The 16,170-nt window shown below is 42.8% G+C and overlaps 1 protein-coding gene across 3 annotated transcripts in view; it reads right to left on the bottom strand.

Annotated features, from left to right (window-relative positions):
• The window catches only part of LOC124070212 (transmembrane protein 211), an 89,451-nt gene extending 73,715 nt beyond the window's left edge, over positions 1-15,736 (bottom strand). For 2 of the 3 annotated variants that reach the window (XR_006845159.1, XR_006845160.1), the window contains exon 1: positions 13,916-15,736. Coding sequence is in view for 1 of the 3 variants with exons in the window: in XM_046409875.1 (XP_046265831.1) it covers positions 13,916-14,269 (354 nt within the window). In the remaining 2 variants the exon portion in view is untranslated. The remainder of the gene's footprint in view (positions 1-13,915) is intronic. The other variant, XM_046409875.1, reaches the window with a different exon arrangement.
• Between the last annotated feature and the right edge of the window lie 434 nt (positions 15,737-16,170).

The raw sequence follows: 16,170 nt of genomic DNA, 5'->3' as shown, positions 1-16,170 counted from the left end.
GAAGCCAGAGATTTATACTCAGAGATTCTGTTCATACGAGCTCCTATATTCCCATACTGTTGCTATGTGCCTCCAAACTACAGCATCACTTCAGTCATTATATATCAGTGTATTGCAAGCTGCAATACACAAGGCTGTTCTCCTGCTTCTCATCTCTTTATCTCTCTCTCAATTAAATGGTGGTTGATTCTCTGCAAAGGATGGAGGGGGTGTACAGGTTGATGTGCATGCAGGATTTAACCAGAAACCTCTTAATGACGCCTCCTCTCTCTCCTATCCATCGCACCCTCGTTCATAATAGATCACAAAAGCGGATCAGATCAGATAGGGGGATCAGATAGCTGGTTTGGAATGTATGGGACCCCTTGCAGCCCACTTTAATGATGACATCCTCAGAGGTTTTTATTCAGCTTTTATAATAGGCTGCTGGTGGTGGAGGTGGGGGGTTGGCTGATGGGTAGTCAAAAGAGAGCAACCCCAGGCAAAGTTTCCCCTTTCTCCTCTCTCTCAATAGATGCTGTAATTGAATTATAGTGCAACTGATACTTTTGTGTCCAAACTCCCCTCCTCACCATTCACTACCTCCCCCCTGAGCCTCTTCAAAAGACACCAGCCGTGGAATTTGTCTTGCTTTGTCTCTTGGCTTTGAAAACAGATGCTAATAAGAAATGGATGTAAAACCATCCTGTTAAAATTTGGAATGAAGAGCTGAATAAATTGAGGGGGAAAAAGAAAGACGAAGGAAACAGAGGCGATCACTGTTAATCAGCACCTTTGATCACTGATACAGACGTATATTTGGCAACCCGACAAACAGCGGAGTATAACTGGTGCACAAAGAGGCCCAATCCAGAAATTATTTGGTTGATCTTTTTACATCAAAAACCACAGCACCGAGGAGAGACAGAAGGAGGGAGCTTAGGGGAGAAAACAAGATGGGAGTGTGAGAGAAATACAAAGAAGATGGGTGGGGGGGTACTTTGCCTTTTTAAAGTACAAAAAAAAATACAGTACTGTCTCATACTGGCACAATAACACTACAGCCCACATACAGTAAGGCTCCATCTGCAGATTGTTTTGGCCCAGTAATGTAACACTTTACTGAAAATGTAATAATGCCTGAGAATGTAATGAAAATTGCAAATTTAATAAAACCCACTGAAACAACTTGACCAATAATATGATTCTAATGTAGTAATGTGGAAACACACGCTTTATTTTCTCAGAAATGTAAAGGGAGCAAGTATACAAAATTTATAATACTGTTAGTGTCATGTTAGCCTACTGACAACACTAACAACTGACACTGATTTTGAGAACGTAAACTAGGCCTTATGTACAATTTGAAATATACAACAGATGGCAAAAGGTATGTTTTTATCAGGCAAAGCTGCATTAAGATAAATGGGAAATGAACCCGCCCGGCCACGTGCTGATTGGTCGTCGTGCAGAGATCAGACAGAACATTACCCAAGTGAGTCATGAAAACAGTAGATTCAATCTCCACCCAAAATCCTTTTTCATCATCAGTAAAAATCTTATTACAACATCAGACAGGACATTATTATAAATGAAGGTATTATTATATTATTGGGTACTGCATGTCTCATCCACCTAGCAGCTGTTCTTGACGTTCATTTATTCCACTTTGTAGATTAATAAAATGACTCTTGCTTTAATAATAAAAAGCAACAACCCACCTAGTCAAACAGTCACAACTAAGATGAAATGTTTGATTTGAAAAGCACCTGAAAAGCTGTCTTTTACGTTGTGAACAGTAAAGTGAATGCTGCCATTTGAAGCTGTCTTAACATTTATCTGTAACTCTAAGTTTAGGTCCTTAAGCCTAAACCTGCAACACAGGTTACTCCACGATGAAGACATGTTGACACAATTACCACTGTGATACCTCTGTTGATGTAATTATCACAAACCAATTTTCAAAAACCTACCTATACATGGTAAAATATTTAAAAAATTCTAATTTATTCAATGCTCCAAATGTGTATATGATACAACTCTCATACATACTGTAATAATTTCACAGCGTCCAAGAGAATAATTACAGGCTTATGATTATCACTTCAACATCTCTTGTCCTCCCATAGGGTCTCCTTTAGCGGGACCCTATCACCCTAACGTCCCTCCCAGTACCACATTCATACTTTAACAGTAATGAAAGTGTGAAAACACACGTCCACACTAAGGACCACATGTAAATGAGTCTGTTACACCAGTGCATGCTGGGAAGCTTCCCTACATGTCTACCTCACATAACTGCAATCACATGATCAGAACTCTTTTCACTGGCTGGGCGTTAGTCATGGTTTCGACTTTCGACTTATGGTGCCTTTAATGTCTGTTGTTAAAAGTAACTACATCCAGCACTAAAAAAAAATCAATTCTCTGACTTCAGATGAGGATCATTTAAGGATCATTTTAACCTGACAGCATGTTAACTTGGATTAGTTCTTTTGATGTACTATTTGCACATGTATGTTGCAAAACATAACACTTCATGGGGAGATGTTGGGATTAATGACCTGTTTACCCCATGCTGTTCTAAGGGATGAGTTGAAGAGTCTAAAAATTAATTAGTCTGAAAAGTGTGTGCAAATGCTATAATCAGTGATTTGTGTGTCTTCTAATGAGTGAACTACTTTTGCACAATCCAGCTTGAACTGGATGACTTGTCCCAGATGACAGAAAAAAGAAGAAATTTGGATTTTTTTTTCAAGAATTTGGATGTAATATTTATTACCCTTGCATATTGGCATTTGATTATGAGTACAAACCTTCCCTCACTTCAAAAAACGCACGTGGCTTTTCGTTGCTAAAATCTAACAAAAGGAGGACTAGAAGCGTGTCCACGTGGTCCAGCCTCCTCCACCTGTAATAGAGAAGTTTACGAGAGCGTGTGGGCTTCAGCCGTCCTTCAGTTCTCTCACACACACACCCTCAAAAAAAACTCACCCAGCCCAGCTTGCTCCTGCATTTATGCATGATCTGCACTACTGCTGGTCCCAAGTGCACATTTCATAATTCATACATACTGTACTGTAGCAACTGGAAATGCTACTAGATCTGCCTCCACCGCTCTCCTTCATTTCAGCAGCATGTCACACTGCTCCATGTTACGCCCAGATTACAACAAACTTCGTGACCCACTAAAATGAACGCATAGCTACAGGGAAATATTTAGTTCCCAAGTTCCCAATAACCAAATCAAACCAGTCAAACACCTCTGTTGTTTTATCACAGGGTGGAACGGTGTTCATCTTTTTCAAGCATGTCAAGAATAAAGTAGATCTCCACAGGGCCAATAAGTGTGTTACCAGGGCTGGATCACAGTTGCATCAGTCTCAGTATCAGGAGCATCTGTTGCATGTTAAGAAGCCCAGAGTCTGGCCCTATAGAGACTCAGGAAGAGAATGATGAAACTGGACAACAACATGCTGCTGAGCAGTTTCATCTCACATGATGACAGTTTATCATTACACAGTGGGTCACTAATGAAGCTCAGTTCTGTAGCTTGCTGGGAGAACACTGATGAATGATAAGTGAGTAAAGCTTGTGTTCAACCCTTAAATGTGCTGTCTTTTACTGTAGAAAGGCACAGTAATGTGAATTTAATTTTTTGAGTCCATTCACAAAGTAATATTTCTGTTTATTCCTGAGTGGTCAGCTAGGAGCTACTCTTCTTATTAAAGGTCTTATATATTGGCCCACGGATGGGTGCAAAAACAAAATTCAGGAAACTGAATTATTCTCCTGGACTTGGAGGGGGTACATTTAATAACTTAAAATAGATTTTTTTTTTCCAATCTAATCTGAGAAGTTACATCGATCGTTCACCCATGTCCCACTGGGTGCTCCCATAGTCACCTTTCCTTTCATTCAGCACAGCAGCATCAAACCCCTCACTGTAGCAGAGTAGGAAATGAACCTTTTATTGAGGAATAATTTCCTCCTCCCAAAGCTGGTTTTAGTGGGCAACAAAGGGTCAGCTAAACCACCGGCACTAGTTGATCATAATACACACTGTTGTCCATTTATAAAACTAAAAGAAAAAAAATCTGTGACACATTGTTCTCTAAGGATGAAGATCAGGTCCTGGACCTCACTGAAATCAGGCCCAAGGAAAAAGAAAGAAAGAGAGAGAGAGGGAATGTAACTAAAATGATGAAAGTAAATTAAAATACCAAAATAACCACAGATACACAAAAACATGAACTCCACTGTGTGCACTAAAGTTGCCCTTCATAAATGCTGCTTCTATCTACATAGTTTCAGTGAGAGAGGAAGAAAGTGTTTGCTTTGAGTAAAACAACCAACTCCCTGCAGAAAGATCAGAAAATCTGATTAGATGCTGAAATTCCCTTCTGACCCCAAAACTAAACGTTTGAGCAGCAACGCTGGCAACTCGTGTCCCAACCAGCGGCTAATTTTTTAATGTCTGACATGTATAAAACTGTCTAAGAGCTCATAAGAGTAAGATATTTCAAAGCAGAACTTGTGTGACATTTCCCTTTATGTAGCACCATAAGCCTACACACATGGGACTTGTGGATTTTCTTCTCTGAAGCTGCACAACTCGCTCAGGGATCCAACGGAGAAGTTATGTTTGGGAGCTCGGATGTGGAGCTGGATCCCAGGAGCTTTATGTTTTGATGTTGCAAGATTTGTGAGAAGTGAAAAAGTGGAGCAGAAAAACTATATCAAGACACAGTGGAGAATCACAAAAATAGTTTTTTGTAATTTCATCAAGAGTGTCTCCTCTTAAAAACCTCTTCTTTCCTCTACAGAATGTTAGCTTTAAGATGTGAAGCGGAGGTGGATTCACCACATTAAAGTTATATTACTGTTACCCTGAGCTCTTTTACCTGCAACCCTGACGGAGACCGACTCACACAGCCACGACCTGCTTCAGTGCATCGCGCCAAGTGAGCCATCATTTATGTTAAAAAATGGAGAAAGGCTCCCTGTTAAATCAATACATAAACTACCCGCAGGATCCACAGTGAAGGCAGAAGAAGCGACAGGCCGCTTAACAAATGGACGGCGGTCTCCTCCAGCCCGCTGACTCAGCGTGCTGGCCTGGTGGAGGAAACTGCCCTCCGTTATGCCTGCCCCATCTCTTCCCCGTTCCTATCAGTCAGACAGATCGCTGTGTCTACCTGGGAATTGCTGATCAGAGGCTCTTAAATATCGCCAAAGCAAAGAGTATAATTCATAGGAGAGATTAACGCTCGCAGTATGGACACGCTTGGTACTGCTGGGAATCCAGCCAATATTTGAAGAAACATTTCTTGTCTGCTGGTAGAGTATATCACATTTTTGGCCATTGGTGGCTTTCATCACAGCAAGTGTTTTGCTGTGTGAGAGTATCAGGTATCAAATATAAATGATCATACACCACAAGTAACATCCATCCATCCATCCATCAAGGCTTATGAGATCATAAATGCTTCTCCTTCTCAGCCAGACTGATTTCCTCTACTTCTCATAGAAAGGCATAACATGCAGATCAACATACTCCCCCCTCTCTCCTGCTCCTCCTCCTTGTCTCTGTCTGAACCACCTGTTCTATCCATCATCTGGACAGCTGTTCCTCTGCACTTTCAGTTCCTCTCCCGTATGCAGCACTGACCTCTTGCCCCACTCCGACTGTTGACATGCTCTCCCCAAATCCTGCAGAATTGTGGCTAAATCTAGTTAGACTGGATCGCTGTGAGGACGGACACACCCTACCACAAGGAAGAGCAGAGGCAGACCTTAAAACACAAAAATTCATGTGACCTTTCCCAGAATTCTATTTCAAACATGTGGAAGAACCTCTGAAACATTTAGAGGGCGACTGTAGCCCCACAGCTTATTGTAGGGTTGGTGGGTCAGTCTTCACCTCCACATGTTGAAGTGTCCTTGAGCAAGATGATGACCCCCAAAATGATCATGTCGTGTGTATGTTGGAAAAAACAACTTGCTTTGAACATATCGCTGCACTATTTTCAGTACTTAAGTTATTTTTAAAGCATGAGGAAGAAAGGCTCTCTACTGAAACCCAAACCTTGCATGTCTCCCATGTGTATCTTATGTGCTGTGTCTTCGTGATCATGTTGTTGGATATTTGACTGTAAATTGTGAAATAACGTTAATGAAAGTTGACTGCTTCAAACTGTGCCAATAACAAACTCCAGCAGCGTAGCTTTGTGTGGTCATTAAAGTCAACTGAATTGAATGAACTACAAATCCAATATTCTCAGCATTACTGGCAAATGTTTTCTAAAGCCTTTTAAATTGATTAGCTACCTTCCAGGCAGTCACTGCTTTGCATTCCTCTCTGAATGGCATGAAAATCAACTTGCAGAGTACTTTCATGAGGTGTAAACTTATTTGTTAGGGGGTTCAAGGACATTCCAACATGCAAGATTTTCAGATTGAGATTACAAAAAGAAATGCATGAATGAGCTAATGTGTGCTGTTGTGAATTTAAATCCAGAGGGAAAACAGTAGGACAAGGATGAACTTGTCTTTTTCATGGCCGACCTGAAAGTCTCAAATGTCAGAGCGCTCTTGAAGACATCAGCACAAAGAGTCTCTACTTCTAACTGTATTTCCACATGATAACATGATTTTGTGGGAATAAATAAATAAATAAAAGCACCTAATAATCACTGTGATGGACTCAAACAGGTCTGTGGTCTCTGTATGTTGGACGGTATAAAATCATGGTCTGACTCACTGGATACGGAGTGCTACATAAGCCTGCCACTGGACATCTATTTCAGGTGTCATTCTGCTCCCTGCGTATTAATGTTTTCATAATCCCCATCGCTACAGGAAACAACAACAACAATAACCTCTGAAAATGGTCGCTAACAGTATCAACAAACCAACAGCTGTTACCTTTTCTTTTGCAGAGATTTCTCCATTTTAATGCCGGAGCTCACCTCTCCATGCACAAAACAAGCCCCCCCAGTGCTATTTTGCAGGGGCACCGTTGCTGCGTCCTGGGCTTAGTGCTGTCCAAGATGATCTTGATTGGTTTAATGAAATGCAAACAAGTCATTACTTTATTTCCTCTATTCCAGAATGATAATGGATGCTGCCGGACATTCTCCAGACAGGTCTGGCAGTTCGAGACAGTGTAAGGTATGCACAACTCCTATTAATGGCATAATAAATGCAGAGCCACCAGTACAATGCTTTAAGTACCTTTCACAGACAACAGGCAGTGTTGACAAGTTTTACAAACTGCTCATATCAGAGGCAGACAACACTGTCTGACATATCAGCCCACCATTGTACACTTCTAACCCATGCCAACAGATATTGTGCTCAAAGTGCATTACATAATAGCAAACACACTGGAGTTTAAAAATGCTGTTTGGTTCCAACAAGAGGTGAGGAAAAACAAACTGTGTAAAAACTAGGCCCATTCAAATGGGCCATTCATCCCCAAATCTATCACTGTACACCGCTCCTCTGTATACACACTGCCTCCCATTAATGCTGTCACCAGTCAGACGGTGGCCTTGAAGTAAACATGCACTGTATGATAATAAGTCTGCACACTACATTTCACGCAGGACTTGCTGTCAAAGAATCAAACATCTATCTCGCTTTCCTGAGAGGTAGATGTTCTTCTCCTTCTCTACAGCAGTAGTTTTTTGCAATAAGTCTATTTCTGTACCTAATGTAAGTCAAGGTGAACAGACAGCCAAATACAAAACACAACTAATTTATATTAGGCCGAGTCTGGGGCCAGGGACATGTCTGCCTCATAAAGCAGCGGCTGGGCTGGAAGCTTTGCCACCAGCAGAAAGACGACGCGTTGCCCTGCTCTAAACCAGCCACCTGAAAAACAACTCAGAGGAAGAGACAGTAGTAAAACATGACTCTTGACCTCCTCGTTCTCACTCGCTTCTCTCATCCATGCTGTACTCTTTGCTCTCTTCTTTCTCTTTGTTCACAGGTAAGTGCACAGACAACAACACGCTGGATTAAAGGTCAGGGAGGGAACAGAGTGGGAAATGGATCGGAGCCGTTAGCCGCAACATAACAGGTGGAAGTCCTTTTATGATATCGCCTGAAAAGAAGCAGAGTTCAGATGATTACGGAGTGTGAATATGGCTGAAGGCTGCTTTGTGCTGTGGACGAGGGCAGTTTGCTGGGGCTGCTGGTTTTGAGTGGGTAAGGCCTTCTTTTAGCGCTGTTATAAATGGATTTTTGGAGAACAACAACAGAAAGGATTTCTACTGAACTAACTCACTGAGTTTAATTCTTTCCCTTCTCTTCTAATGTCCTGCGGCATTCCCTCCCTGAACCCCTAATTACTGCATCAGTGCTGACATGGACAGCCACTGTACATCAAATCAATGCCTCTTTTGATCACACTCTGATGGGTGAGAGATTTTTTTGTGTCTATGCATCTGTGTCAGTCTACCTCTTTTCATCTCTCTGTGTAAAAGCAGTACGTGTGTGTGTGTGTGTGTGTGTGTGTGTAGACACATCACATCAGTCTGAATTATCTAACCATACTTGCGTGTGTGGTGAACGTGCCTCTGTGGAAAGCGGCGTACATGAAGCTCGAAACAGAATGAGGTCGGTATGAAAAAGCAGCCAGACAGGTCCTCCTTTTGTCTTGCATGCAAACTGGGCAGTGGACTCCCCCCATGGGGGAGGCAGAATACAACATGTGCATTAGACCCCATAACATCATTTATAACAGGCAGACACACTTCCACACAAATGGCTTTCACCACAGAGATTCCCCATTAGCATTAAAGGAGAGTGGCTTTAAAAGGAAGAGAGGAGAGTGAAGCTTTACTGCTACAGTAAATCTAAGGAGCAACACCAGTCTGCATCAAGGACGAAAATGATGACTTTCTGCTCAGTGGAGATTTCACAGACCTCTGCTAGTCTGTTGAGCCGGTGTATTTGTCAGTAAGTGGCAGGGAACACATTGACTCCCCTGGGAATATGTGTGTGTGTGTGTGTGTGTGTGATTGGACTTTCTGGGCAAAGACCCTTCATTCCTCCTTCATGTTGTTCAGAGAGATTAAGTCCAGACCTTGTCCATCATTCTGTTATCAGGCTGCCCATGAACTGGTGAATCTCTGCCTGAACCCGCCGTCCAATAAGTTCACATCATGCTTGAGAGGACACATTTCATATCTGGTTAAAGAGAAATATTTAATAACAGTGCATTCACTCTTGCTTGCTGTTACCATATGACCTTTCCACGACGTCATAGCTCATCTCAGTGCTGTCTATTTAAGTCAGAAAACACTAGAAAACTGTGTATGACGATTCTGTTGCTGTCAGTAAAATGTGCTGTTTTCCAGACTGTGGGATAAAACATCATCTCCTTCAAAGAACACTCAGAATAAATGTTACTTGAATACTGTTGGATCATGCCAAAAAGTAAGAAAGACTTCAAACTTCTTTTTAGTGACTGTATAAAAATTAGTGGGGCAGTGAGGGGGGGGTTGAACATAACCTCCCCTGGATTATTCATGTTTACTTTGAACCATCCTTTTGAAAAAAAAAACAAAACTCCCTGGCCACAACATGTTAAACTGGCACAATATGTTTAATTGTACAGTCCCTGATCTGGAGTAACCAAAACTTGTTATTTTGTTCTTTAGTGGTCGACTGTTCACTATGAAAACAGTTTCACAACTGTCACATTTCTGATGCTCATGCGATTCTTTAAGGTGTGATTCACCTGTATTGAACTTGAGTACCATCCATTAGTTGAAGGAGAAACAGCCTTTAAAAAAACTTTGAAAAACAGAAAAGCTACCATCGTGAATAAAGATAAATAGCTGTTAACATTTTATGTCCTATAATGGTCTTTTTTTTTTAGTGAAACAGATATTGTATTTTTCTGTTTTTTATTTGGTGTATTTGCAACATATTCCTCAGCCGTGGCATAATAGGATTCTAGTTTAATTTGCCAGTAAACTGGAGCTTTAATCGGTTGCTGTTGCTTTATTATCTGCTGTACCTTGCAGACAGTGCAACACACGCAGTGAAGATGCTGCGACCCTGGTTTAACTGGACTACCGGGATTCATCTTGCTAAAGCAGTGAACTGTAAAATACAGATTACATCCTGACATTCAAGAGGCTATAAAATCATTTCACTATTTGCAATCATTGTACAATTTTTATGTAAAATAACATGCTCTCACAGTAAACTGAAAACAAGGCAGTAATGTCCATGTTTTTCACAGCTGAACTTACGTTAACGAGGGAAGGAAAAGACAAAAGCTGAGAAGCAGCCAGACAGATGAATCGTAAGTGAATTTCATTAAATGAGTTATCTACCTACTTAAAAGTAGTTCTGGCTCAGTGAGTAGTGAAATGACATTTGGAACATCTAGCAGGGTTTATGCACCAGTAAGTGTTCTTCATAGGTAGCTGGCAATTGTGCATGGTAGAACATCTCCAGCAACGTCCATAATTCATCGTTTTGGCGTGTGGGAAAGACAACATGGGCCGACTGTTTTGTCTCATGTGTCAGAGGATTTCAATGGAAGCCAATCACATTCCTTATTCCACAGCCCACAATCTCTGCCTTGTCATGCTGCCATTTTATGCACAGAAAGACAAAAGAGAAGGAAGAACTCAGACATTTTCCAATCAGTGCTCCTGGAGCTCGGCCACGACTCATGTAGGCTACAAGCTGACCTTGACATTAGTCGGGCATGTACGGTATGAGAACACACATGCCGCCACAGAGACGGCAAACACATATAGTGCAATCCAAGAGCACCCAGACACACCTCCTGTGTACTCACAGTCTATGTGTCTGAGCTGCTGGCTGGTTACTACACAGGCCAAGCTAATCCAGCTCCAGTGTTTAGTGCTGTGAAGCAGCTGGAAGCACATAAGCTGTTAACAAGTTAAAGTGAAAATGTTTTCTGGCAGGCACCCTCGTCCTCCTTCACACTTTACCTAGCAGCAGCTCACGGTCCTCCACCGACACGTTCAAGCTGGCAACCACCACCGCACGCTTTCACACTTCCACTGACTTCTGCACACATGTATGTCGTGTGCGTGTATAAAAAGCATGCTCACACACTGGCTATACTCTGTCTGCTGTGATGGAAAATCACACAACCTAGCAGCAACAACCAGAAGCAATAGAAGGAATAATTTATGTAGAAAGCCACAGTGCAGAAGAGACTGCTGTGCTGCACTGATCACATTAAAAACACTTTTATGGATCACTGATAGTGCTGAGTCACTGCTTTCCATCTTGTAAATAGGTCTGACGTTAACATCCAAGACATCATTATGACTGGGTGACTCAGCTTAATAAACATAGATGTCGTCCACCGGCCAAACCTTGTCGTTCAAGGTAACTGCTACTAAGTCAATGCGCGTTATTATTTTATTATGGTCGTTTTATTTCTGATTTGTATCTTAAAATAGACAGCGGCCCAATAAGAACAAATGATACAGCAGTGACCATTTTGACAACAATGTTAAATAACCCTCCACCTACAAACAAGCGTCATCAGCTGATGTGTGTCTGTGGAGACAAAAATCTGTTCACACAGTCACATTGTGAGGACCTGCCAGTCCCCACAAGATGAATCATTAAGTATTATGGTGAAGAGCTGCTTTAAGGTTAGGGTTTGGATTAGGCAGGTAATGTTTATTGTTATGGTTAGGTTGTGGTTAAGCCTCAGGGAACAAATGTAAGTCTATGTAATGTCCCCGAAAGTGTTGGAAACACGACTCTGTGTGTGTGTGTGTGTGTGTGTGTGTGTGTGTGTGTGTGTGTGTGTGTGTGTGTGAGACTAAATGGAGGCAGCTGCCCTGCCAGCCTGGCGACGGCCCACACTGCTGGGCTCCTGAGCACCAGCGGCACTGGATGGCAGCACAGTCCAAGAAAAAGCTTTTGACAACATGAAGCAACAACAGAAAAGCCCACAGAAACTACAGCACAAGTAGGCCACCCTCTAAGGGAGCCTTCTTCTTCTCCTCCTCCTCCTCCTCCTTCTCCTCTCCTGTCCTGTCCTCACCCTCCTCTGGTTCACTCACAGCATCCGCAGGGCTCAGCTTGTCTTTTCAGAGTGAGCCAACGCTTCCACTCTGATGGAGACCACAGAGGTCAACATGAAGTGATAGTTTGTCTTCTTCTGTTGCTGTATGGGTGCCTCAGCACATGCTCTATGCCCTGCACAGGTTCGTGTTTGCGTGTGCAGGTTGTTGACAAGTTGAAAATGGAAGGCATCATCAAAACGATGTGCACATCAGTGAGGAGTGCTGGAGTAATAAAGTGGATCTGATGAAAACTTAATGGCCCCTTCACCTTTATTAATGGCTGTGGGAGCAGGATCGTGCACTCGGGTTCACCGCCGTAATAACACATGTAGCTCTGCGCGAAAAAGCAACTCCATCAGACTCACACTCACTGGAAGAGAAGCTCACAACAGGAAGAGCCACTAATTGACTCACTGACAACTGGCTAACTGGGAAAATGACTGGTTTTAGCCAAATGAGCCTTAAACACAGTAAGCCACACTTAAGTTCAGTTAAGGACATGTAGTGGTTGATGTTGATTATAAATGAGATGATCTGTACATACAGAGAGCCTCATCTTGTCTGTGTTTCAATCTCTTTGCAGCTTCAACACCTGTGAAAAACAAAACCTAAGCGTTGCATTCTTCCTACTTTGCAAATACTTACAATCACACAAGCAGCCACTTATTAATATCTCCCTTTCAAATGCTAATTCTCCTTCATACATAAATCATAACTCCATGGGTGGCTGGTATAGTGTAGTAGTCTTTTAGTGGGGAGTGCAAGGCTGGGGGGGGCAAACAGCCAGCCTGTGGTAACAAATGAAATTATCCCATAACTTGCATGACTACTAAAGGGCCCAGATACATGTCTCCTAACGAGGATTGTTTTTGCTCTAACAAGCTTACAAATAGCCTCAGCGACAACCTGCAACAAAACTAAAACAGTCATTTCCAGTATTTTCCAAAGTCCAAGGTCCTGCAAACAGATCCACGTTGGATCACCGTGTCATCAGATGTTCGCCCTCAAACATTCCCATCTGTGAGCCTGTTTGCCGGTTGGATGCAACTGCAGAGCTGTTTACACCACAGGTGGGGAGAATGTAAGTGTGGTCCGAAACAACCACTCACACATTCCCTAACCGGCTTCAGCTTGACAAAGAGGGGAAGCACTGAAATTCCTGCGTGTGGGAGAGGCCTGATCGGTGAGCAGCCTGCCAGCCCAGTGCCACTTTAGCAGCTCTGATGTGTGTCTGGCACGCTGAGCTGCAGATGCTGCTCTGTATGATACACCCCCCAGATCAATGAATCATTTCTTCTGACTGAATCGCACAGCATTGTCCCCAGTGTGTTTTGGTGAAAACTGACTCAGGAGCAGCATCAGCGGCACGGTAATTATCTTGTTGCGTCAGTCAGTTTATTGTGACACATATGGTGTGTGTGCAGGATGCACAGAGCTCCGTCATGAGGTGTCAGTGAACCTTGAACTTCTTTTGCACATCAGCAAAATAAAATCAGCTTCTGTGGATGCATGGGAAAATGGTTCATGGATGACTAGATCTTGTTAAATTTGCAGCATAATAAGCCTTTAAAGTAGCATTTTAAGTCCAACTGACTTGTCATGGGTGCATAATCAACTTCTTTAATTAAAGATCTCTAATCAATCCAGAGTACTTTTCTTCAATCACATGAATTTCCATGATTGTATAATTAGGCTTGAATATAATTTGAAAACTGAACGATTTGCTCTGTTTTGCTCCTACAAAACCGCTGCCTTGCAACCGTTTCCTACCTATGTCATGCCCCTCTTAACTGAAACCCCACATGCTCTCATCTATCCACATGTGAAGGACACGGGTGTGTGTGGGTAACTACCTGCCAGGAGCTGGACGGGATCTCTGCGAATTTGCCCAGTCCCCCGAAGGTGTAGCATCGGTACATGTGATCCAGAGACTCCGAGCAGTGCCACAGCAAGCCGAAGCTCACCGAGTCCTTGTTGTTGTTGTGATGGTGGTGACTGTTCCTCAGCTGGTCCTTAACAATCCAGGCAGGAGATATGAAGCTGAAACTGCACACGGCGACCAGAGCGGAGGAGAGGAGCACCCAGAAGCAGCCCACACAGCTGAACATGGTGGCAGCTTGGGGCAGAAAGCCCGGAGAGAGACCCAGATCGACCCCAAACCCGGCTTCTTCTTCTTTCTTCTCCCGCCGGCCCAGGAGCGAATGCATTTGGAGCTCACACCTTCAAGAGCGAGACTTCAACTTCAGCCTCTGACCATCAGCAAACAAATCAGTGGACATCCGCATAGGCAGCCCCGTGTGTGCGCGCGTGTGTTCCCAGAACATTTGGTCTGGACAGAAAAAGCACGAAGAAAACGTCCAAAACACATGAGTAGAAGCAGTGACGGTGATAAAGTCAAGTCATCCGCGCCTCCACTCAGCCTGGAAAAAAGCCAAAATCTTGACACACTACACACACAAGATATTTGTCACACCCAAAACTGGATGCGCAGTTGTCCTAGCAGAGGAAGTGCAGGTGGAGGAGCAGGTTCAGAAAGAGCCACAGACACGAACATGTCCCGGAGCCGCTCGCGTCCTCTGCTCCTCTCAGGGCACTTGCTCTGCCTCCACACGGACAGCAGCGCGCTTCAGTTTCAGAAAGAGTGCGTCTGGACAACGTCAAGTTCGCAGGGTTACAAAAGCCTACTTCCGGGTGTGATTTTCAAAATGAAATCCTGAGCGATGAGGCGCGGCAAGGTACTCTGGGTATCCCGGAGCCTTCACAGCAAAACAAGGACTAAAAGGACATTACACTGATTTTACACATGGGTGTCAGTTTACTCGCTCCAGTATTTTAAGAGCTTGTATATAAATATGTTTCCTGTAAGTCCCCAACTTTATTATCATAAAACTGAATCGTTAGAGCATATGTCTCACTGACAGTGCACCACATAGACAGACATACAACAACGAAACCAACAGGAACAGCTGCTCACATGGGGACAGACTGTGGCTCAGATGTAACCCTCATGTAGTTCTGTTCATCTCAGGTTTAGTCACTGCTGTCATTCTGTGCAAAGCAGATGTGGGGGATATGGCTCACACCTGGCATATCGGGGAACCTTATTCAACCCTTTTCTTCTTTTAGTGTATGAGCAAATAGGCGAAAAAGGGCACAGCCTGATAAGATTATTACAGACATATTTTGGCTAAATAAAACCTACCTCACTCTGATTTAGGGAAAAAGTAGAAAATAATCATGTGGAAATTGACTCTGGGCATTTAAGGGTGACGTGAAATAATGTTGCATAGTCTATGACTATATTACATCCTAGTCTATTCACATCAGCAAGTTAAAACAGGTTGAAAAAGTAGAAGTAAACACTGTCCAGGTAGACTGACAGGTTTGACACCCACAGCAACACAGCTCTGGGGGTTTCAACACTTAATTCTTGTTTATGGATTTGGGGAATGCATCAGTAAATGTTGATAGTTAGGTTAAGTCTGGTAGATGATTGGTGGACAATATGTTTCTGTTGGGGGCCTGTGGTGGCAAATCCTGAGCCTGAGCTCCTTTTTTCAACAACATTACTTTTATTCTGAACGCAAAAAGCATGTTTTCCGGTGTTTTGGTTGTCTTTTTAACTTGTCAGCTCAGGGTCCTGCCCGTAGATATTTGAATAAATTCACGTTGTACTTTGTTAATGTTAATGTATTATGTTATGTGTATTGACTGTAAGACAGTGAGGCATACCGGTGTAGTAAAAACAGTATACAAAGTATCTTATTTATCCATATATTAATTTTTATAAAATTGTTCATTTTATTCTCCGCGATACAAAATACTTGTCAGCACTGACATGCAGGGTAAATTCATTACTGTTGTCCTCACTGGTGCACAGAGACTGGTCTGCGTTACTTATTGTAACGGCATTTTAGCCTTCTCTCAGCGCTCAGCACAGGGACTGTCTGCTTGTACTACAGCGGGAGTTACCACTGCACGTGACGCTTCAAAGGAGAACGTTAGCATCACGCTGTGATAGCATATTGCTATTTAACTAATTGGTGTTCAAAATGTTTATCGCCCTAATTGGCGTCAGTAGTGGGTGTAGGGGCACTGCAATTTAAAT

This window comes from Scatophagus argus, chromosome 14 (assembly GCF_020382885.2).
Source record: "Scatophagus argus isolate fScaArg1 chromosome 14, fScaArg1.pri, whole genome shotgun sequence".
NCBI classification, from domain to species: Eukaryota; Metazoa; Chordata; class Actinopteri; family Scatophagidae; genus Scatophagus; species Scatophagus argus.
This window is presented reverse-complemented; position numbering and strand designations above follow the sequence as displayed.